Source organism: Chlamydomonas reinhardtii, chromosome 9 (genome assembly GCF_000002595.2).
Source record: "Chlamydomonas reinhardtii strain CC-503 cw92 mt+ chromosome 9, whole genome shotgun sequence".
Lineage (NCBI taxonomy): Eukaryota > Viridiplantae > Chlorophyta > Chlorophyceae > Chlamydomonadales > Chlamydomonadaceae > Chlamydomonas > Chlamydomonas reinhardtii.
In genome coordinates this window covers 2,607,880-2,630,080 of record NC_057012.1, presented here as the reverse complement: position 1 = coordinate 2,630,080, position 22,201 = coordinate 2,607,880, and the positions used below count along the sequence as shown (strand labels likewise).

Here is a 22,201-nt window from a genome sequence, read left to right as displayed (position 1 = left end):
GCCAGTAGGCAGTGGGGCCGCAAACCGTTTGGGGCGGGTATAGGCTTCGGCGCAGGGACAAGAATGTTTGGGGTTGTTGACAGCTTGTCAACTGGCCACCCAGGATCTACGGACCACGCGGGATCCAGCCGGTTTTTTTTATTGCCAAACACAGAATAAGCATGCATAATACGCCGTTACTTGCGCAACAAACATGAATTATGGCCGCCTTGCCACTTGCTCGGGCGCCTCCTCAAGCGCACAACTTTGCACTCAAAGCGCACAACTCCCGGCCAGCCCCGTACGAGCACCACAACAACAGTCGGCGTAGGTCGTCAGCGCACGCCGCCAACTCAAGCTGACTCAAGCTCTCACGCCAGCTCGCATTCTGTGCCTTGCTTTTCGCACCCGCCGCCGGACGCAGTTCGCTTCGTCAATCGTCACAAGTGGTCCACCAGCACGTTAGGGATGTGTCCATGCTTGCACACAAAACGCAAACGCAACGCCCCAAAAGCGGAAGAGTGCCAATCCCACAAGGACTGGAAATCGAAAGAAAGAAGGATGCTTCCCCCGTAAAGTAAAGCCGCGTCAACCAAAGGGCGGCCCGCGTCCTATGTACGGTCAAGGACCCCCGGTCGCAACACGCGAGTGCCCGCGTGCACACACGCACGCCCTCCTGCAGCGCCAACCTCCTAAGCACGCCGAGCATTCACCGCCGGTTTAGTTGTCAGCACGCCGCGCACTCCTGTGTCTCAGTCCACGCGTCCAATCATCAACACCTCCACACCTCCATGCCGTACCTCCACAGCCCCACTTACTTATTCAATAGCCAAAATGGCGGCCACAGCGGTAATGTGTCCAGCGCACCGCCGCTGGCCGCTGCGGCGTCCGCGAGTCCTGATACCTGCGGTTGCGCTTTGCCCCCGGAGGCAACCAAGGCCACAGCGAGTGCGACGCGCTGTGTCACATGCGCGACGAGTCCCTTTGCCGATGCCGTCGTCAGTCCATGCCGTGTGGCAATACGGTACCCAATCCAAAAAACTGAACATAAACAAACAGTCACATTACCCACCCGCAACATCTCGGCTGCGGGGGTCAGGCAAGGCACTTAGGTGCCCCACTGACATGACATACTGCGTCTCCGAAAACTGTCACGTACGGTCGACAGGTTTCATCAAAGCTGCTTATGCGGCTGCAACACACGCTGCCCCCACCCTCCTCCCACGTAGCCAGCCGAGCTGTTACCCTCCTCCTGCACTCCGCTTGTAGTCCTTCTCCTTCCGCTTATGCAGCGCAGCAGAATGTGTTTACTAAAGGTCCATGGCTGTCCGTCCCACGAGTCAGTCGTCACATGTCGTGTTGCAACATACAGAAGCACTGCTTCCTCCGTCCCTCTTTCCTCCCTCCTCCCTCCCTCCCGCCCTCCCTCCTCCTGACCCCCACACAAGCCACAGAGCCACATACGCCGGCCATCGCGCCACGTGTTCCCACGCAAGCCACTGCCACGCCACGCCCACACGAGCCACTAGATGTCCAGGGTCTGCTTGATGGCCTGCGCCTGCTTGCGCGCTATGGCCGGCATTGCGCCCACACCCATGCGCGCCTCCTCCGCCACAGTGTGCTGCTGGAGCAGAGCAGGCGATCCGGGCGCGTCCTCAACCCCGACGCTGCTGTCACGCCGCGCGCGCGCCGACCCAGGCCTTGCTGCCGCTGCCGCCGCCGCCGCGGGTGCCACGCCAGGCGCGGAGGCGCGCGACATGTGCGGCGTCGGCGTAAGCGCTCCGGAGGCAGCCGCTGGCGCCGCCGACGCTGCCGCAGCGGCGGCGGGCGCGGCCGCGATGCTGTTGCGGCGGTTGCGGCGTGTGGGGCTGGTTGGCTGCGCCGGCTGCCAGGGCTTGCCCTCCGCCTGTCCGCCCACCGCATCCGCACCCCCCATGAAGTTGAGCCGCATGCCCACAGGCACCGCGTCGCCGCTCAACGGCGCGCCGCCGGCGCCCGAGCTCATGCTGGCCCGCCGCGCCCGCCCGCCGCCCGCCGACGCCGGCCGCTGCGCCGGGTCCTTCACCGAGTTCAGGACCGACATCATGGCGTCTGCGCCGCCGCCAGTGCTCAGCGCCGCCGGCGACGGCGCGCCGCGGCGAGTGAACAGCGGTGACGCCGAGCCGCTACCGCCGCCGCTGCCGCCCGCGGCGGCGGCGGCGGTTGACCGCGGCGACGGGTGGTTGGAGGCGGCGCCGCCGGCGCCGAGCCGCGGCGCGCCCAGCTGCGCGGCTGCGGCGGCCACGACGGCGGCGTTGCGCGGGGACAGCTGCACCGCCGCCGCTGACGCCGTCATGTGCGGTACGGACGTGCTGGCGGCGACGGCGGCGGCGGCGCCGGATGGCGACGCAGCGGGGCTGTGCCTCGCGCCGCCGTGACTGCTGTGGCCGCCGCCGCCGCCGCCGCCGCCGCCGCCGTAGCTGCCGTGCCCTGCACTGTGCGGCCCATCCAGCTCGTACGGGTCGGGCTCCTCCAGGATGGTGATGGTGCTGTTGCGCCGCTGCCGGCCGCCACCGCCGCCGGCGGCGCCGCGCTGCGCCACCGCCGCCGCGCCCGACGGCGACGGCGTGGGCGACGCCGCCACCACGCCGCCGGTGCTGACGCGCCGCGGCGACGGCACCGCCGGCGGCGCCTCGTTGCGCGGCGTTGGCGGCAGGCTGCCCGTGCCGCGGCGGCTGCCGCCGCTGCCGCGGCCGTCGCTGACGTCGGCTGCGCCGCCGCCGCCGCCGCCGTCGGCGCGCTCCCCTCGCGAAGACAGCGTCATAGCGGCCGCGCCTGACGGCGACGCTGACGGCGACGCCGCCGCCGCCGCCGCCGCCGTGCCTGACGCCCCGGCTTCGCTGTCTCGGCCGCGGCTGTTCAGCCGCTGGTGCTGTGTCAGGTTGTAAAAGGGGCTTGGCATGGTGGGCAGGGGACTGAAGCCGCCGTCAGCCCCCGCGACCTGCGCCGCTGGCAGGCCGCCGCTGCTCTTGCGCCGCATGAGGCCCGACGGCGGCTGGTGCCCGCGGTGCGCCGCCGCCGCCGCCGCTGCCGCCGCCGCCGCCGCCGCCCCCATCATGACGTCATCGTCATCGGCTGCCGCCGCCGCCGCCGCCGCCATCGGCTGCGTCGGTGCGCCCATGATGCTGAGGCGGCTGCTGGGCGTGCGGTGCGGCGGCACGCCGCCGCCGCCGCCAGGCGACGGCAGCAGCATCACCGCCGCGTTAGCCTCCGTCGGCGAGACGTCAACCGTCTCAACGCCGGCGGCGGCAGCCGCCGCCGCCGCCGCCGCCGCTGCCGCCGCCACCATGCCGGTGCGCGAGCTGGTGCGGCCCAGTAGGCCGCCGCCGCCAGAGTGCGGCCCGCCCAACGGCGAGTCGGGGCACATGGTGGGCGTGGCGGCGCCGCTGCCGCCAGGCGACTGCGGCACCAGCAACGCCCGCTTGAACGACGGCGTGCGACCCACCATGGGGCTGCCCATCTGCGCCGGCGGCGCCGCCGGCCCAGCGTCATCGTCATGGCTGGCGCCGGCGCTGGCGGCGGGCACGGTGATGTTGCGCAGGCGTCCGCGCATCGCGATCACGCCGCCGGGGCTGTTGCCGCCGCCGGGGCTGACGTTGCCGGGCGTGGCGCCGGCGCCAGCGGCGGCGCCGCCGCTGCTGCCGCCGGTGTCGTCGCCGGCGCGCGCCGCCAGCCGCGCCGACATGACGGACACGCGTGTGGGCACAGGCGAGTTGGGCGCCGACACGCGCGGCGAGGAGGTGGCATCGCCAAGGCCGGCGGCCGCCGCCGCCGCCGCCGCGGCGGCGGCGGCGCCGCCGGGGTGCTGGTGGTGGTGCAGCACGCTGCGGTGCGTGCGGCCCGACAGCCGACCCGCGCCGCCAGCGCCGCCGCCGCCGGAGCCCGCCGCACGCGCCTCCAGCGGCCCTGACGGCGGCGGCGTCGGCTGCAGCCCGCCGCCGCCCGCCACCAGACCAGGACTGGACGACGGCATCGGCTCCAGTGGCAGACCGACGTCACTGCCGAGCATCATGGGAAACATGCCGTCGGCGCTGGCGCCGCCGCCGCCGCCGCCGCCACCGTAGCCGCCGCCACCGTAGCCGCCGCCGCCGCCGCCGGCGAGCAGCCCGCTGGAGGAGACGCCCGAGTGGGAGGCGCGGCCCGCCAGCGCCGCCGCCAGCGTGTCGCCGCTGAGGCTGTTGCGCCCCCCCAGCACCAGGCTGCGGCGAGTAAAAACCAGCTCCCCGCCGCCGCCGCCGCCGCCGCCGCTCATGCCGGGCAGCGACGTGCGCGGCTCCGGGATCAGCGCCGCGGCGGCGGCCGCCGCCACCACCGCCGCCGATGGCGGCGCCGCCGCCGCCGCTTGCTGCCCGCCGCTGCGCGCGCCCTTGCGCGGCGATGTGGACGGCGAGTCCGACGGCAGCGGCTCGCCGGCCGCCGTCATGCCTGGCGGCGTGCACATGCCCGCCGCAAACGCAGCCTGGTTGTTCCCCGTGCCCACCAGACCAATGCCGTACCCCACGTTGACGTGCCGCGCCTCGTAGTTGCTGGCGATCACCTTGGCGGCGGCGGCGCTGACCTGCTCGGCGGAGGTGGCGGCGGCGGCGGCCGCCGCGGCCGCCGCCGCGGCGACGCTGACGCCGACGGCGGGCCCGCCCACCACCAGCACATTGCGCAGGTGGGTCGACACGTCCTCATCAGCAAGGGCGCGGTAGCCGGTGCCCAGATTGGGTCTGCGGCCGCCGCCGCCGCCTCCGGCGGAGCCGGGGCCCGCGCCGCCGCCGCTAAACGCCGCCGAGCCCGGGCCGCTGTCGGCGTAGCCGCCAAGCAGGTCATCCTCGGCGGCGCCGCTGGCGGCGCCGCTGTACGGCCCGTCTTCATCGCCGCCGCCGCCCTCCGCCGCCGCCAGCTGCTGCTCCAGCTGCTGCAGGTAGAGCTGCTGCTGCAGCTGCGCCTGGAACAGGTTGATGCTGTAGCGCGGCTGGTTGGGCGGCAGCTGCACCGGGCCGGCGGGGCCGGTGCCCGGCACGGCGTGGTCGCCGCCGCCGTCGAAACACACCGCCACGCCCGGGATGAGCTCCGTGCCGCTGCTGCTGGCGCTGCGCCGCCGCCGCACGCCGGCGCTGCCGCCGGCACGGAAGGCGCCCGCCGCGGCGGCGGCGGTGAACGCTGCCGCCGCGCCGGCGGCGCCTACGCCCGCCACTCGCGGCGAGCCCGTCGCCGCCGCCAACGCGGCCACCGCGCCACCGCTGCCGCCGGCGCCTGCCCCAGGCGCGCCCGCCACTGGCGTGCCAGGCGCCGACGCACGCGGCAGCCGCCGCGCCGGCGGCGACACACCTCCATCTCCACCTCCACCACCTCCACCCGCACCCACACCTTCCATTCCCATTCCCATCCCCATTCCCGCCGCCAACGGCGTCCCCGGCGCCGCCGACGGCGTGCCCGTCAGCGACGTCCGCGATCCCGGCCGCGACCCCAGCCCCGCCCGCCCCGCCGCCGCCGCCGCCGCCGCCGACAGCGCCGCCGCCTGCTGGTGCGCCGCCAGGGCGCTGGCGGCGGCGCCGAGCGCGGTGCTGACGTCAGCGTCGCTGACGCCGTGCAGGGCCTTGAGGGCGGCGGAGGCGGGGCGGGAGCGCGGCGCGGCGACGGGGGTGGAGGGGGAGGCGTGCTTGGGCGAGCGGGGGCGGCTGGCGTCGCGGCTGGATGCGGGGCGCTTCACAACCACACTGTTGCTGGTGGGAGCAAACCAGGTCTCTGAGGGTTGAGGTGGGGGCGTGGGACGTGGCGGGGGTTTGTGTCGCGGAGGTTTGTTTGACGCGGGAGGTCACGGGGATGTGGCGTGCGTGGGCGTCCAACTCCGCAACCCCCACCAGGGGGGCCCTGCCCCGGGCTCCCACCTCCGCACCCTGCATGCGTCCTGCCTCCACTACGCCGCTACCCCAACCCCCCCTAGACGCCCCGGTCCACTCCCCTCCTCCCAAGCCCCCCTGCCACCCTTTCCCCCCCCCCTCGCTGCACAACTAGCAGTGCAGCCCAGGGCACATTGCGTCTGGATGTCGTGACCCTCCCACCCTCCCAATCCTCCCTGTCCCTGTCCCTGTCCCTGTCCCTGTCCCTGTCCCTGTCCCTGTCCCTGTCCCTGTCCCTGTCCCTGTCCCTGTCCCTGTCCCTGTCCCTGTCCCTGTCCCTGTCCCTGTCCCTGTCCCTGTCCCTGTCCCTGTCCCTCCTCCCTCCCTCCCCTCCGCACTCACTGGGCATCTGCTCCCGCGGCGCCCACCCGCCCGCCTGCTCCCGGAACTCCCTGTTGACGGGGTTGGGCTGGCTGGTGCGCAGGCGGTACTCCTCCGTGATGGCCTGCACCTCGCGAAGGTAGCCCAGCGTCTCCTGAGGGGGGGGGGAAGAGGGGAAGAGGCGCGAGAGAGGGGGAGGAGAGGGGGTGAGAGGGGAGGAGAGGGGGTGAGAGGGGAGGAGAGGGGGTGAGAGGGGAGGAGAGGGGAGGAGAGGGGGTGAGAGGGGAGGAGAGGAGAGGGCGATTCTTCTTGTAGGCATTCCCAGACAGGAGACATGCAGGGGCGGGTGAGACGGGGCGAGGGGTTCCAGGCATGGCTAGGACGGTGGCAGCGGTGTTCGGAGTGGGGGTGGGGTGGGGTGGAGTGGGGGAGGCAGGGCGGGCTGTCTGCAGCACTCCCACCCAGCAGCCAGAGACACGGGGATGACAGGGTGTGGTGGGAGGGGGCAGGGGCTTGCCGCTTCGCATGGCCACGCGACGAGGCTGCAAGCCCACCAGAAACAAGCAGGGAGGGCGAGGGGAGCGAGAGGAAGGGGCCGGGGCGTGGGGAGCTCAACCGCAGGTATCAGCAAGTGCCACGTGCGCAACATTTTGGATGAGCTAGCGCCGCACCCCACCCCCGCCCCGCACCCGCCCCGACACCCAATACCCGACATTCAATACCACTTCCTGGATTTGATAACTACATGTCGTGTTGCTGGCATCGCCCTGCGTGCAGCCCCGAGCTCGCGCCGTCCACCCGCCGGCGACGTGACAGCGGCCTCAGGCCATAGTTCGCACGAACTGCGGGGATGCGCCCTACCTCCCAGCTGCGAATGCAGCCCGCCCGGCCCCCGCCCTTGCTCACCACGCCCTTCCGTAGCGCCGCTTCTGTCTCAACAGTGTTGATGCCATACTTGATGACCTCCTTGTCCTTCTCCTCGTTCAGATGGCGTTCAAGCGTCGCCGCTGACGCCTTGAGCTTTCCGGACGCAAGAAGCTGAGCTGCTACCTCCATTATTTGCACTAGCTACAGCGCCGCTGCGGGGAACTGCGGGGCTCTGCTCTCGAGGGGCCAGACATGCACCACATGTGCCTGGCTCTTCAGCCCGGACAATGACCGGGCACAACCTAGCACAGCGCCTACTGGTGCCTTGGTTGCATTGCGCAACGATAAATGAATTGAAGAGTCATTTCGTGTGCGAGGAAATCCCTCTTGACAAAAGGTCGTGTCACGCTTGCAGGGCCCTTTGTGCTCTTATCCGTATAACAAACATCATCTATAACATTTAACTGTAACCAGTCAGCTCACTGAACCGAAGGCAAGGGAGTCCGAGATGGGAACAATCAAGTCTTCTAGCGCTAGGACTGGTTTTTGGGATAGACCAAAGAAGTAGCTGTCACTACATAGTAGCATGATGCGCTGGGCACTGGGCGGCCGTTCACCCCCATGGTTTCATGGTTTTGTGGATTTGTATCGCGTTGGAATTATGGCCTGACAAACAAGTCATGTTTGTCCTGCGTAAACCTACACAAGCGCTTAGCAAATACCACCAAACATTAAACTGCCCGCCACACATCGTCGTGACAGACGCGAGGGCTCCACCAAAAATTGCAAGCGCGACATTTGTTTGCATACGATATTTGTTTGCATACGATATGCAGCCGGCGTTCATATGGATTGCACCGCTCAACCCAGCAGCTCACGACACGGCAAGGCTACTTGCAGCGTTCCAGGGTGGGTCGTGTCAGTACTAAGACTAATTTCATATGATGTCTCAGTTTGGACTTATCATACTTGAAGTCGCGGGGAAGCGCAACCCTACGGAAGTTTAGAACCGAAGCGGCACGGGGACGCTTCGTTTCCGATGCTTACACCACCAACAAGCAGACACTGGCGCTCTTCTTTGTCCTTCCTTACTCGTGAGACCCCTTGAAGTTGTATCTTACCGTCCATGGCTGTCCCGAGTCTCCATATCTACAATTCTGCAATTCTGCAATTCCGCACCGAGCGTTCTGTGCGCTAGGCACGAGCCCGCCTTCTAGTTCGCCTTGGTACAGTGGCCACCGACGCTTGCTTGCAGGTTCTGCAGTGACACAGCGACACACGACATTTCATTGCAACCCGCGGTCCGCCTCGTCGACGCCCGCCAGGACCCTCCACCGGCCCAGCGCTAGCTCGCTGCTAAGGCAGACCTTGTAGGGAGCTCCTCGTCAGCCAGCGAGGTTTGGTTCGCGGTCTAAAAACTTCCCACTTGTTCGTTTGGATTCGGCCTTGGACGGCTCCGGCACAATCAAAGCGCCCCTGCGATGGCTGGGAACTCCCCGTTTTCCCTGTGGCGCGAGCAGCACCTCGACCGCCTCCACCCCCCTCATCCTCACCACCAGCATCACCACTCAGCAGCACCAGCAGCATCGGCAGAAGCCCCAGAAGCCGCTTCTGAGGCGCCGGCGGCTCCCACTTTCTCCCGCCCTTCAACCCCGCTCACAACGCTCGTGCAACCGCGCGCATACCAACAGCATCAACAGCAGCACCCGGCAACGGAGCAGCGAAGCGAATCCCAGCTGCCGGCGAGCGCGAGCACGTCCGGTCTCGGCGCGCTGCCTCTCGTTGTGCACTGCGGCACCTCGCTCTCAGCGCTCGTCTCGCGGCAGCAATCCTTGCAAACTCAGCATCAACACCAACAGCTGGCGGAGGCGCCAGTGCAGGCGCAGCAGCAAGACCAGCCGGCGCGAGGATCTTTCTCGGCGCTCGCGGCTGCGATCGAGCCGCCGCCAATCCAGGCCTGCTGCCTGGAGAACTCATCCGAAGGAAAAGGTAAGCGGCCATACCTGGCGATTCCGGGTGGAGGGGGGGATCTCACGATCTCACCGCCGGCCGCCGGCTGCGTTACTTCCTGACCCGCTCCTTGAAACCCCTGATCCCCCTGCGACCCTGCCCAACACACCCGCAGGCATTGCACTCGCGGCAGCAGCAGGGCCGCCCCACCCCGGCAGCAGCAGCAGCAGTCCGCAGCAGCAGCAGCAGCAGCAGCAGCAGCAGGCGGCAGTAGCAGCAGTAGCTGCAGCGGCCCCCGCACCCGCTGCACCCGCCACTGCTGGTGTTCCGGCTTCCCTCTGGGTCGCCACTCCCCCCGGCTGTCACAGCGGCAGCAGCAGCAGCAGCCCAGCAGCATCAGCCCCGGCGTGGGGTCATGCGTTGGCAGCGCCAGCGGCGGCACCAGCAGCCCCCTCGGCCGCAGTCGCCCCACCAACTCCCTACGGCCCAGACGCGCACCAGCAGCAGCAGCCTTTGTTCCAGCGCCAGGGGCAGCAGCAGCATTGGCCCTGCTGGGCTTCGCAATCTGCGGAGGTAGCAGCCGACGGCTCTCGCGCAACATCAGTAGCAGCAGCAACAGCAGGCGCTGACGCGCTCGCTGCCGCAGCGGCTGCGGTGTTTGCAGCGTCCGACCCGCACAAGCTGCTCCGTCTACAGGTGCACGCGCGCCGGAGCCTTGACAACAGCAGCCTCCGGCCCTCGCAAGGCTTCGCCCTCGCAGCAGACAGCGGCGGCAGCGGGGGCTCGGGCGCAACCCCACACGCGCACGCGCACGTGTTTGTCGCGGGCAGTAGCAGCAACAGAAGCAGTGCCGGCACCCACACCGGCCCTTGCAGCAGCAGCCACAGCGGTGCAAACAGCGGAGGCGGCGTAGCAGCCAGCACAACCGCCAATTACTGCTACAGCGGCGGCGCAGCCGCCATCGGCACAGGCTGTAGCAGCCCGGCGGCGGCCAGCCGCAGCAGCAGCAGTAGCTGCGCCGCTCTTCCCTCCCGCGCCGCGTCGGTCGAGGCGGCGGCGGCAGTAGCAGCGGAGGCGCTGTCGCTGTCGTCGCGCAGTCCGCCGGCACTCCCTCAGGTGCTGGACACGGTGTTCAGGCACGGCCCACGGTGGGTGCCACCTAGGTGGGCCGGAGGGGGGCCGTGCGTGGGCCGGATGGGCGGGACGGGTCAAACAATGCACGAACTAAGATCCGAAATCGGGATCGATAGGTCGGTGAGAACGGGGGGGGGGGGCACGCGTGCACCGTACGGTGCAAGCATGCCATTTTATGCAACAATGTGTGGCGGCGTGCATGACCCACCGTGCATGTTTTTGCGTGTTGCCTGCTGCATTGCTTACCCGCAGTCGAGGAGCCAGTGCGTACCCGCAGCTGCAGTCGCAGTCGCACACGCCGCAGCCGGCGCCCGCTGTTGTGAACCCGGCAGCGGGCTCAGAACAGGCGCGCTCATTGATTGCTCTAGAGGAGATAGCGCAACCAATCCAGCAGCAACACGTACATCAACAACAACAGCAACAACAACAGCAACAACAACAACAGCAGCAGCAGCAGCACGCCCTCTTCCTGACTGCGGCTGTAGCAGCTCACTCCAGCGCCATGCAGCAGCTACAGCAGCTGCAGAAGCAGCTGGAGGCGCAGCAGCAGCTGATCAACGCCGCCATAGCGCAGGCGGAGGCTGCTACTGCCGCCACCAGCGCCAGCCCCGCTGCTACAGCCGGCGGCGGCGGCTTGGCCGGCGGCGGCAATGACATGAACAGCTTTCTGGAGGCGGCGGCGGCGGCAGCGCAGGACCCGACGGCCGCGCTGGCGGCTGCGCTGTCACCTGCGGCGGCGGCGCTGACGGCGCCCGCGCCCGCTGCTGTGGCCGTGCCGCCGTCGGCCGCGGCGTTGACTCCGCTAATGGCTGGCGGCGCCGCCGGCAGTCCGGCGTCGCCGCTGACGATGGCGGCGCCGCTGACCCTGACGGCCGTTGACGCCCAAGCAGCGCTGCAGAGCCCTACCGCGGCTGCGGCGCTGCTGGCGGCGGCGCTGGCGGCGCCATCGGCGGCGGGCGGCGGCGGAGCCGCCGCTGTGCCGTCGGCGGCGGCGCTGCAGGCAGTGTTTGGCTCGCCGGCATCGCAGCTGCTGGCGCCGGCGACGCCGGCACAGCCCACGCCGCCGTCAGCCCCAGTGCCTGTGGCTGTGCCGCTGTTCGCCTCGCCGCCGACGGCGTCGCCGCCAACGGCGTCGCCGTTGGCGGCGGCGCTTGGTGCGGCTGCGGCTGCGGCGGCGGCACCAGGCGGCGGCGTGATGTCGGTTACGCCCGCTTCAATGGCGGCCGTGTCGGACGCGCTGGCAGCCATGTCCGCGAGTGCTACCGCCGCCGCCGCCGCCACCGCGTCGCGTCAGCAGCAGCAGCTGGCGGCGGCGGTGGCGGCGGCGGCGCCGCAGAGCCAGCTGCAGCAGGCGGCGCAGCAGCAGGAGCTGCAGCACGCCGTGGCAACGCTGCAGGCGGTGCAGGCGCTGCAGGCGGCGGTGGCGGCGCAGCAGCAGCAGGCGCAGTCCATGTCGGCTGTCGCAGCTACAGCCGCCGCCGCCAGCAACGCCGCCGCCAACGCCGCGCCGCCGCTCTCGCCGTCTCCGCCTGCCTCCGTCGCCTCGTCGCTGCCGTACGCGACAGCGGGCGAGGAGGAGGGCAGCGGCGGCGCCGCCGCTGATGCCGATAAGAGCGCCGCCGCCGCCAACGCCGCCGCCGCCAACGCCATGGCGGCGGCAGCGGCGGCCCAGGCGGCGTCGACGGCGGCGGCAATGCGACGGAGCGCGGACGGCCCTGCCAGCGGCGGCAGCGCCGTCAGCCACTACTCTGACGCCGGCAGCAGTGCCATGAACACGTCCGGCGGCGGCGCCTCCGGAGCCGGCGGCGGCGGCGGAGCCAGCGGCCGCGCCAGCGGTGGCGCGCCAGCGCCACTGCCGCCGGTTGGCAGCGGCGGCAGCAGCGCCAGCGGCGTCAGCGTCACCACCGCCAACCTGGTAATTCCCGCCAGCGGCAGCACCCCGCAGCAGACGGTGGCGGTCACGGTGGCGACGGCGCCGGACGGCCAGCAGAGTGTCACGCTGCCCGCGGCGGCGCTGTCGTCGCTCATGCCGCCGACGCCGGCGGTGGCGGCGGGAGGCGGCGCGCTGCAACGCTTGGGCCGCGACGCCGCCGCCGCAAGCACGATGACGCCTTCCCAGGTCGGTGCCATGCAGGCCGCCGCGGTGCCGCCGCTGGCTCCGCCGCCGCCGGCTTCCGCTGCCGCTGATGCTGCCAGTGTGGCCGCTACCGCCGCGGCGCAGGACCTGTCGGCTACAATCCAAATGCTGGCGGCGGCGGCGGCACAGCAACAGCAACAGCAGCAGCAGCAGCAAGCGGCGACGTTTGCGTCGCGGCTGGCGCCGTCCCCAGCGTCGCCATTGCCGCTGCCGCCGGCGTTGGCACCCACCACAACGTCCACCCTAGCCGCCGCCACCGCCGCCGCCGCCGCGCTAGGCCTGGCGCCGTCAGTGACGCCCGCCGCCACCGTGCTGTCTGTCCCGGCGCCGGCGGCGCTGAAGGTCATGCCAGCAGCAGCAGCAGCAGCAGCAGCAGCAGCAGCAGCAGCGCCGCTGCCCTTCGGCGCTGGCGCCGGCGGCGCCACGGTGTCTACTGCCGCTGGCGGCGGCGGCGGCGGCGGCGGCGTGACGCTGGAGGAGGCGCTGCTGGCGTCCAAGATGGCCGCTGCGGAGGCCACGGCCGCCAGCAGTGCTGCCGCCTCCGCCGCGGCTGGCGGCAGCCTGGACCAGCAGTCAGGTGCGCGTGCGTGTGCGTGTGCGTGTGCGTGTGCGTCTTTGTGTTGGGAGCCGCTATCCGGGTAGTATTGATAAACGCAACGACCTTCCTGCCTCGGTGCCGTCCCGGTGGCATGACCAGAATCTGATTTACCACGTGCTGCGCGACCTGTGCCGCCTGTCTTTTGCCTGTGATGCAGTGTCCTCGGCGACCAGCAGCCTCGCATCCGCGCCCGCCACTTACGGCTACCGCCCCGCCGCCGCCGCCGCCGCCGCCAGCCCTGCGGCGTCGACCTGCTCTCTGGCGGCGGCGGCGGCGGCGCTGGCCAAGGCCTCCGCTAGCATCCAAGGCCTGGCGCCGGCAGACCTGGCGGCGGCGGCGGCCGCCGCCGCCGCCGCCACCTCCGGCAACGCCTCCGCCGCCTATACCTCCGCGCTGCTCAGCGCCGCCGCCAACGCCGCCTCCGCCGCCTCGGCGGCGGCGCCGCCGCCCTCCTCTGGCGCGCCCTCCCTCTGCCCGTCCATTGGCTCCACCATCTCTTCCTCAACCGTCAACACCGCGGCGGCGGCGCCGCCGCCGCCGCCAACGCTGACGCCGACGCCGTCGACCGTTGTACGCACCACGCCAACGGCGGCGGCGCCGCCGCCAGTGGCGCCGGCGCCGGCGGCGCTGACGCTGCAGTCACTGCAGGGCACGTTGGCTTCCGCCAGCCTTGCCAACAGCCTGCTACAGCCGTCGGCGGCTCAGGCGGCGGCGCTGCTACAGCCGCCGTCGCTGTCGCCGCCGTACGCCAGCATCGGCGGCAGTAGCGCCTACAGCGGCGTGTCGGCTTGGAGCGCCCCGGTGGCGGCGGCGGCGCTGGGCCAGTTGTCGGGTGCCGTGGCGGCGCCTGGCGGCGGCGGCGGCGGCCGCGGGCTGGCGACGGCGGCGACAGCGCCTACGGACGCCATGGCGGCGGCGGTGGCGGCGGCGTCGGCGGCTGCCGCCGCGGCGGCGGCAGCTGCAAAGGACGCACGGGTGAGACCGCGTGGCGGGCCCGGCCGCATCGACCTGCATTGCGAGCCCGCCTGTCCTTGTTCACGTCGTGACAGCAGTGTTTATGTAGTGGCAGCAATGTTTAGGTCACGCCTGTCCTTGTTTATGTCATGCCAGCAATGTTTATGCCATGCCGGCAATCTTTATGCCATGCTAGCGGCGGAACTGGCCTGGTTGGCATGCCTGGGAGGGCCACTGGGCTCACGTGCCCCTGCTGCTGACTGGACCTTCTGACACACGGCCCTCGGCACCCTGTTCTGTCCCTCCACACGGAAACCTCCTCCTCCCTGACACCCCACACCACGACTTCGTCTGCAGTCTTCAGTGCATTCTGTACCGCGTTTTTCCAACCATCCTTTGCAAACCCCACCACACCCCACACCCCACGCCGCACAGGTCAAGGTGCTGCTGTATGCGGGCGGCGCCTTCAGCCGCTGCCCCAGCGGCGTGTGGGAGTACGGCGGCGGCGAGACGCGGCTGGTGGGCCTCACGCGCGGCGGCAGCTACAGGCAGCTGGCGGCGGCGCTGGCGCGGGCGGCGGGGCTGGGGTCAGCAGGCGGCGGCGGAGGCGGTGGAGGCAGCGGGGGAGGCGGAGGCGGAGGCGCAAGTGGTGGGGGAGGTGGGGGTGGAGAGGGCAGCGGGGGCGGAAGTGGCGGCGGAGACGGCGACGGTGGCGATGGTGATGAGGTGAGTGGGGGGGGGGGGCGGAGGAGGGGGGGGGCGTGCGTCTTGGGATTGTTGGCTGTCGGGCGCTCGTTGCGCTGGGCCTAATCTGGTGTGTTACAACCGCTGCAATGCACTGCGTTAGCCCTGGCTCCCGCTGCGGCATGACCCCTACTGTAGATAGGCCGCCCGCTCCCCCCTCCCCCTCCCCAAACCTCTCATCCGCCCCCCAACCTGCCCCCTGCCTGCTACTTCCTTAACTAGTCATGAATGTAACCCCCCGCCCCCCACACTCCACGCCACTTGCCCCCCACCAGTCCGGCGGCAGCGGCCTGATCCTCAAGTACGAGCTGCCCGGGGCGCCCGACCTGCTGGTGAGTGTCGTGCCGTGTGTGTTTCGTGTGCCCGCCACACACAACGCCGCTGTTCGTGTGTGTTTCTTTGTTGATCGCCACGCACAACGCCGCTGCATGCTTTTTTATGCACATGGTGTGTCGCATGCACGGTGTCTGACAATACTGAAGTGCGGGGGCCCATATTGATCTGCATGTTCACTAGTATTGTTGTAAATCAAATGTCGCGATCCAGGTGGACTTGCGGGGCGACGACGACGTGGCAAACATGTGGGAGGCGCTGGACGAGTTCACGGAGCAGCAGCAGCCGGCGGCGGCGGCGGCAGGAGCGGGCGGAGCGGGCGGCTGCGGCGGCGCCACGACCGCCAAGTCGTCATTCAAGCTCAAGATACTCATGCAGCGGGTAGGTGGTGTGCGGCGGTGGCGGCGGCGGCGGGTGGTGGATGGCGGGTGGTGGTGGTGGTGGTGGTGGTGGTGGGGAGAATGCAGATAGGGGTTGCGCGAGGAACAAAGTCTGGGGGGGGAGCGGATGGCCGCGGCGTGTTTGCAGGTTCGCTGGAGGTCCTTGCCGCACTTGCGTTACGCACAAACGACCTAAATCATGTCTTCATGCCTGCACGGCCCGGATGCAGCAGACCACCTACTCCAATGCCGGCGGCAGCGGCAGCGCCTTCAGCGGCAGTGCCGCCGTCGGCGGCCGCAGCGGCGCCCATGGCGGCGGCGGCGGCGGCGGCGCCAGCGTCAGCGCTGCCAGCACCTCCGGCGTCCCGCCGGGGCCGCGCTACGGCGGTGGTGACGGCGGCGGCGGCGGCGGCGGCGGCGGCGGCAGTGACGGCAGCACCGTCACCCCAGCCTCCTCCGCCAGCACTCGCGTCGGCGGCGCTGCCGGGCCGCCGCCGCCGCCGTCAGGGTCCGTGGACGACGAAGCCGCGGTCGGCACTGGCGGCGGCGGCGGTGGCGGCGGCGGCGGCGCCGCCGCCGCCATGTTGGCAGGACAGTACGGCGCGCCGACGGCGCCGCCAGGCGGCATCCCGGCGGCGCCGGGCACGGTGCAGCAGGAGGCGACGGCGGCGGCGGCAGCCGCCACCGCTGGCGCCGAAGGCGCCGGCGGCGGCGCAGCCGGAGGCGCGCCCGCCGCGCCGGGCTACGACGCCGCCACCGCCAGCGAGTTGGAGGCTGAGCAGGCTCTGCTGCGGAGTGAGATTGGCGACCTGGTGCAGTTGGAGCCGCGGGTGGGGCTGTCCGACCTGGAGTCGCGGCTGGAGCTGATACGGCCCGAAGACCTGGCCATCATCAAGTTCCTGGGGAGCGGCGGATACGGCGAGGTGGGGTCGGCGGGGTGGGGTCGGGGTCGGGGTGGGGTCGGCGGGGTGGGGGCTGCAGAGATGGGCGCGAAATGGGCGGAGCAGAGGTGCAGCTGGGGGATGGGTGTGTGTTCGGGGAATCGCAGGGTGGGCTCTGGGGTTTCGGGGGGTGGGGGGTCAGGGCACGGCGCCGGCCGTACGGCGGTCGCCGGCGAGCCTCTTTTGGCATCCAGAGTGCCTGTTTCTTGTTTTATCTGGAATGATCCACACACACACACGCCCCCGCCTCCACCCCGCAGGTGTACCTGTGTCGCTGGCACTCGTGCGATGTGGCGGTCAAGTGCCTCAACCCCTCGCTGCTCATGCCCGACGCCGCGGGTGAGGGCCTGGGGGGAAGGCGGCAGTAGCAGCAGGAGCAGCAGGCATTGCAGTGGGCGTTGAGTCGTGGGATGGGTTTCCGGGAGGGCTTCAACCGCCACACGCGACATCCGCACACGCCACAACCCCTCCACCCCACACAGTGTGGCTTGGTTTGGTTTAGTTTGGGCTGGTATTTACAAACCCTCCACCCCTCCACCCAACCCTCCACCCCCAACCCTCCACCCACTCTTCACACACAGGCGGCTCCAGCGCTGTGAGCAGTGATGTGGTGACGGAGTTGCTTCAGGAGGCGGCCATGTTGGGCGGGCTGAGGCATCCCAACATTGTGTGAGTAGGGCCGGTGTGTGTGGGGTTGTAAGTATCAGCCCAAACTAACCAAACTATAACATGGGGGTAGGGTGTGTGCCCCAACGAGCCCAAAGATAAATCCATCAGGGCCTGAGACACGCACACACACACATCCTCCGTTGGGGGGGTCGAGGGAATGGAGTCGTGGTGGTGCGTGCTGCGTTTTTGTGCGTTGACGTGAAGTTTGTATATCCCCTCCCCTCCCCCCCTCCATCTGCAGGTGGGTGTACGGCATCGTGTTGCCGGGCGGTGTGCGGGAGATCAAGGCCAAACGCGACAGGTGGGCGGGGGTGTGGATGCGTGTGTGTATGTGGTTGGGTGGTTGGGTGGTTGGGTGGGTGGGTGGGTGGGTGGGTGGGTGGGTGTGGGTGTGGGTGTGGATCTGGGTCCTGTGTCTCTGTGTCTCTGTGACCCGCCTGGGCTTACATCAAACCACCAAACCTCCAAACCACCAAACCACCTAACCACCACGGCGCCAACACCTACCACTACGGCACCACCACCTACCACCACCAACCCAAACCCCTCCCTCCCCCTCCCTCCCCTCCCTGCCCCTCCCTCCCCTCCCTCCCTCCCCCCACCACCACCACCCCTTCCCACCCCCCCCAGGCTGCGTGCCGAGGGTGACCTGGACGCGGTGCGGCTCACGGCGGCCCTGACCGGCGGCCTGCCCATCCTGCCCGGGGTCATCCGGCCGCCGGCGCTGGTGGCCGAGTTCCTGGGCGCCGGCAGCCTGAGGGCGGCGCTGAGCCGGGGGGCGGACTTCCTCCGGAGTGACGTGGTGCGGGTGAAGCTGGCGCTGGATGCGGCGCGGGTGAGGAGGGGCAGGGAGGGGGGGAGAGGGAGGGAGAGGGGGAGGGAGGGAGAGGGAGGGAGAGGGAGGGAGAGGTGGGGAGGGGGAAGGGAAGGTGGGGGAGGGGGGTTATATGGTCGGGCCTAACGAGATAGGTCGGGGCGGTGCGGCGATCCCCCACCACTTCTATGGCCCTGCGCCGCTTGTTCTCCCCCACCACCATCATGTATGCACGCACGCGCACACGCCTCCTCTCCCAACCCCCCCGTTCCCTCACCACCTGCCCTCCCCCTCCCTGCCACCCTCCCTGCCACCCTCCCTCCCCCCTCTCACCGCGCCCTCGCCCTCAGGGCATGGAGTACCTGCACCTGAAGCGCATCGTGCACTTCGACCTCAAGACCGGCAACCTGCTGGTGGGCTTCCGAGAGAAGAGCCCCACGTGCAAGGTGAGGGGCAGGGGTGAAGGGGCAGGGGGAGCCCCACGTGCAGGGTGGCAGGGGTTTGGTTTAGTTTGGGCTGGTATCTACAACCCCCCCTCCCCCCATACACACACACCTCCGCCCTCCAGGTGGCGGACTTCGGCCTGTCCAAGCAGCGGCAGCAGACCTACGTGACGGGCGTGACCAGCCTGAGGGGCACACTGCCCTGGACCGCGCCCGAGATCATTCGCACGCCCAAGGTGCGGGCTGGGGGCCGGGGGCTGGCTGGGGGAGGAGGGGCTGGGGGCGGGAAGGGCTGGGAGGTGGGGGGCGGGGGGAGGAGGGGCTGGAGGCTGGGGGCTGGGGCGGGAGGGGCAGCCGGGCCGTGTGTGTTTGGGGGGCGGGGGAATGCGGGCTTGTGGGGGGCCGTTTGTGCCTGTGGGTGGGGCTGTGGGAGCATGGGTTAGGATGTGCGCAATCCCAACACCTATTTCCCCGCCGCCTCATGTGCGCGGCTCCCCCCCACACACACACACACCCACAGGCCGTGACGGACAAGGCTGACGTGTACTCCTTCGGGGTGGTGATGTGGGAGCTGTGGACGTTCAGGTGGGGGCGATTGCGAGGTGGTGCGGCGTTCTGGGTCTGGGGTTTAGGGGTTTTAAGGGTTTTCTGGCGATTTCACACCGGTCAGGGAGGGGCTGTCACAACACACACACACACGCGGCCCGCTTGCCTTGCGCATTCGCAGTGTCAACACTTTCCTCTTGTGCTTTTCGAACACACACCGACCCCCCCCCCCCCACACACACACACACACTAGCCACACCCCCTCTCACTCCCTCCCTCCCTCCCTTTCCCTCCCTCCCTTCCGCTTCCTCCCCCCCCAGGGAGCCGTTTGACGGGCTGAACTACCACGCGCTACTGCACGCCATCTCCATGAGCAAGGACCCCGTGCGACCCGCCATGCCGGGTGAGGGTGTGTGGGACCCGGGGGCCGAGGGCGAGGTTGACCTGGGGGCGAGGGTGCCGGGATCCAGGACGGCGGCGGGACCCAGGGGCGAGGGCGGGACCCGGGGCCCAGGGCGGAACCCAGGGGTGAGGGTGGGACCCGGGGCGGCCACCTGCGTGCTGCGGTGTCCTCCGCATTGGTACCTATGCTTGTACCACATGGGTGGGGAGTGCGGGCAGGGCTTGTCCGCCCCGCCAGCGCGCATGCGCAGGCGCGCAGTCCCCCACGCAGCCTTACGCACACATTATAGACACGTCACGCACCACCACCCCACACACGCACAAACACACGTTAGAGCTGGTATCTTCAACCCGCCTCCCCCCCCCACACACGCGCACGAATCCTCCTCCTCCCACAGGCAGCCCCGACTGGGAGGGCCCGGAGCCGGACGAGCCCGCGCCCGGCTGGACGGCTCTGATGACGCGGTGCTGGTCGGAGGCGGCGGAGGCGCGGCCGCCCTTCCCGCAGGTGGTGGCGGAGCTGGAGGGCATGCTGGCGGCGGTCAAGGCGCGGAGGCGGGCGGGCAGCGCCTGAGGGGGAGGAGGAGGACTGGAGGAGGTGAGGGCGAGGAGGTGGAGGAGCGGAGAGGGAAGGAGGAGCGGAGAGGAGAGGAGAGGAGAAGGACGAGGAGAAGGAGGAGCAGGAGGCGGCAGGAGGGGCAACAGCAGGAGCGGGGGAGAAGCAAGCTATGGACAGCAAACATGGAGAGTGGTTCGCACGCCGAGGCTACAACCGGGCCTCGCCCTAGACTGGCGGGCTGGCGGTGGTATGAAGTTGTATTCGTCTTCATTTTCAACACTAGGCCATTTGGTCCGTGGCACATGGTATTGTAGGCACGCAGGCGTGTCAGGAAAGCACAGGGGCCATTTGTGTGCGTGTATTTTCAAGCTGAAGGCAAGGGTAGCTTAACGTATGTGTGCATGTGCGTGTGTCTGGCTGCGGCGCAATGGGCGACCGTAGTGATGCGACCGTAGCGTGTGAATCTCCCAGGCGCCTTCGTTCGCGGGGCTGGAATCAAATCTCGCCCGGCGGGCCATTTCAGCCGGGGGCCACCCTGCAGCTTACATGCCTTACAGCCTTTCTACTTTTAAGCTTTCCTGCAATTAATAATTTGCAATTGGACACATGAGCGTGAATGAGGCGTTGTACGGTGGGTGTCACGAGTTCTGTGCGGTGTGGAGAAAGGTGCGTCGAGTGGCCCATTTGCGCCTCGCACTGCACGCACGGCACAGTCTCACGGCACGCGCTGTCCTTTTTTGTGTCGCTTATACATGCATTGCCCAATCGCATTAATGTATGCAGATAGTGTGAAGGTCAATATCAGCTGACGGGCTAGTTGAAACATTAAGGAGCCTGAAGCCTGACTGTCTTCTGGCTGAGGGGGGCGGAGGCGGGGGCAGGGTTTTCTTTTGTGCCCGGTACTATTAAAACATCAGAGGCCAACGCGGCGCTGCTTGGGGTGTCGATTCTTTTTTGCTGCCAGATACTTTAGCTGTGAGTACAAATGAATGTTAATGTGCACCGCGCACTGCCACTAGGACGGAAGGAGGGAGAACCTTGCGGGCGTGGTGGGAATCCTGGAGTCCACGATGCGGGGTGGGGTGTGGTGGAGGAGGTCAGGAGGAATAGGGTGTGTGTGTGTGTGTAGGTGTGTGTAGGCAGCCGCACCCCACCCAGCCGCCCACGCGCCCATGTGCAAGCAGGAAAAGCAAGCGAGGTGGGCACACGTATGGCCGGCCCCACCCCAGGCGGATGCAGGCTGCCGATGTTGCCGTCATGCCGGGTGCTGCTGCCGATGCCCATTGACGAACTTGCTGGCGAGCACCCGCAAAAGCGAAGTGATGCATGCATTGTACCGTACACAATAGAGACACTGCAGCCAGTGACGAGGTACGGCAAGAGTACAGAGTTTGAGGGATTGTTGCAGGTAATGATGAGGACTTATGAGCATTTGAGCGGAGGGCATGGAGGCGTAGAGGAGTGCGAGTTTGAGATGTGAGTTGGCGCCACCGCGCCACTGCGTGACCGCTCCGGGCGGCATGCTGAGCCCACAGTGGCTGGTGTGGGGATACCGGTGCGCGACAGAGGCATAGACAGGGAGAGGTAGGTGAGAGCCCAGGTAATGATGAGCATAATTTTACCTCCTGTTCCGGTACCCAGAGGTATTGGCGCTTTATGCATTAGTTCATTAACGCACGATACGAGGAGGGGAGACAGGAGCCGGAAGGAGCCAGGGGGCGGACGGGCCGGTCAGGAGGGGTCAGGGCAGTAGGGGTGATGCGAGGTGGCTTGTCGCGGGGCACGGGATGCGGGGATGGGGATGGGGGCGGCCGGGTGGGGGTGCGGCGGAGCGTGCGGTCGCAGTGGCGGTGGTGGTGGGGAACGGGTGGTGACACTGACACGGTAGTGTGGGTAATACGGTAGCAGATAAGTGGATAAGGAATGTGTCTCAGCAGGGTGCCGAATTTGCGGATGTGTGGCAGCGCGCAGCTGCAGCTGGCATCTTTGTGTACGGTACGGTCGGGTAATAAAGTAATAACTAAGGAGATGCGCAGGCAGGGGAGTGGACATGGGGAGGAGGACTCGCGGGTTGAGGGTGGGTGGGGGCGCAGCGCATGTACAACAAACACGCTCGAGGCCCAATGCCAGTGGGGGCGCGCGGCCGAGCTGTAAACTGACTATCAGACCTTTCTTTTGGGGGGTTAGGGGTAAACATTGTCGTGCGTACAACCTTGCATCGCGTGGGCTGGCATTGGTATCCCAGGGGAACTCGACACGGGCTGGGTGGCAGGCGCGTGGCGCTGGCAGTAGCGCCCCCGGTCTGACCGAGTCAAGTTCAGGTAATGACAAGTCGACCATGAGATGCGCTGCGCCATATCGCAGTAGATGATATGCCGACTACTTCATATCGCGTGCCGAGTTCACACACACAGCCCGTAAACCTCGCGATTGCCAAGCGTGCATGCACGAGCCTGCAGCGCCCCACACTCCCCATACATTCTTACATACAGCTACAAACGTC

General features: G+C 68.8%; 2 protein-coding genes across 2 annotated transcripts; one reads left to right on the top strand and one right to left on the bottom strand.

The window, feature by feature from the left end:
* Positions 1–39: 39 nt before the first annotated feature.
* Positions 40–7,631, bottom strand: CHLRE_09g390250v5 (uncharacterized protein). The gene is made up of 3 exons (XM_043065539.1): positions 7,134–7,631; positions 6,249–6,381; positions 40–5,751 (listed from the first exon to the last, which is right to left on the bottom strand). The coding sequence occupies exons 1-3, from the start codon at positions 7,281–7,283 to the stop codon at positions 1,505–1,507; spliced, it is 4,530 nt and encodes a 1,509-aa protein (XP_042921009.1). The 5' UTR covers positions 7,284–7,631; the 3' UTR covers positions 40–1,504.
* A 140-nt stretch (positions 7,632–7,771) lies between these two features.
* On the top strand, positions 7,772–21,864 carry CHLRE_09g390300v5 (uncharacterized protein). Its single transcript, XM_043065541.1, has 18 exons — positions 7,772–8,003; positions 8,350–9,083; positions 9,220–10,192; positions 10,431–12,892; positions 13,071–13,888; positions 14,303–14,593; positions 14,887–14,943; positions 15,158–15,325; positions 15,555–16,247; positions 16,526–16,604; positions 16,847–16,934; positions 17,176–17,235; positions 17,565–17,769; positions 18,099–18,194; positions 18,317–18,427; positions 18,712–18,776; positions 19,058–19,140; positions 19,538–21,864. The coding sequence occupies exons 2-18, from the start codon at positions 8,576–8,578 to the stop codon at positions 19,711–19,713; spliced, it is 6,933 nt and encodes a 2,310-aa protein (XP_042921008.1). The 5' UTR covers positions 7,772–8,003; positions 8,350–8,575; the 3' UTR covers positions 19,714–21,864.
* The last annotated feature ends 337 nt before the right edge of the window (positions 21,865–22,201 follow it).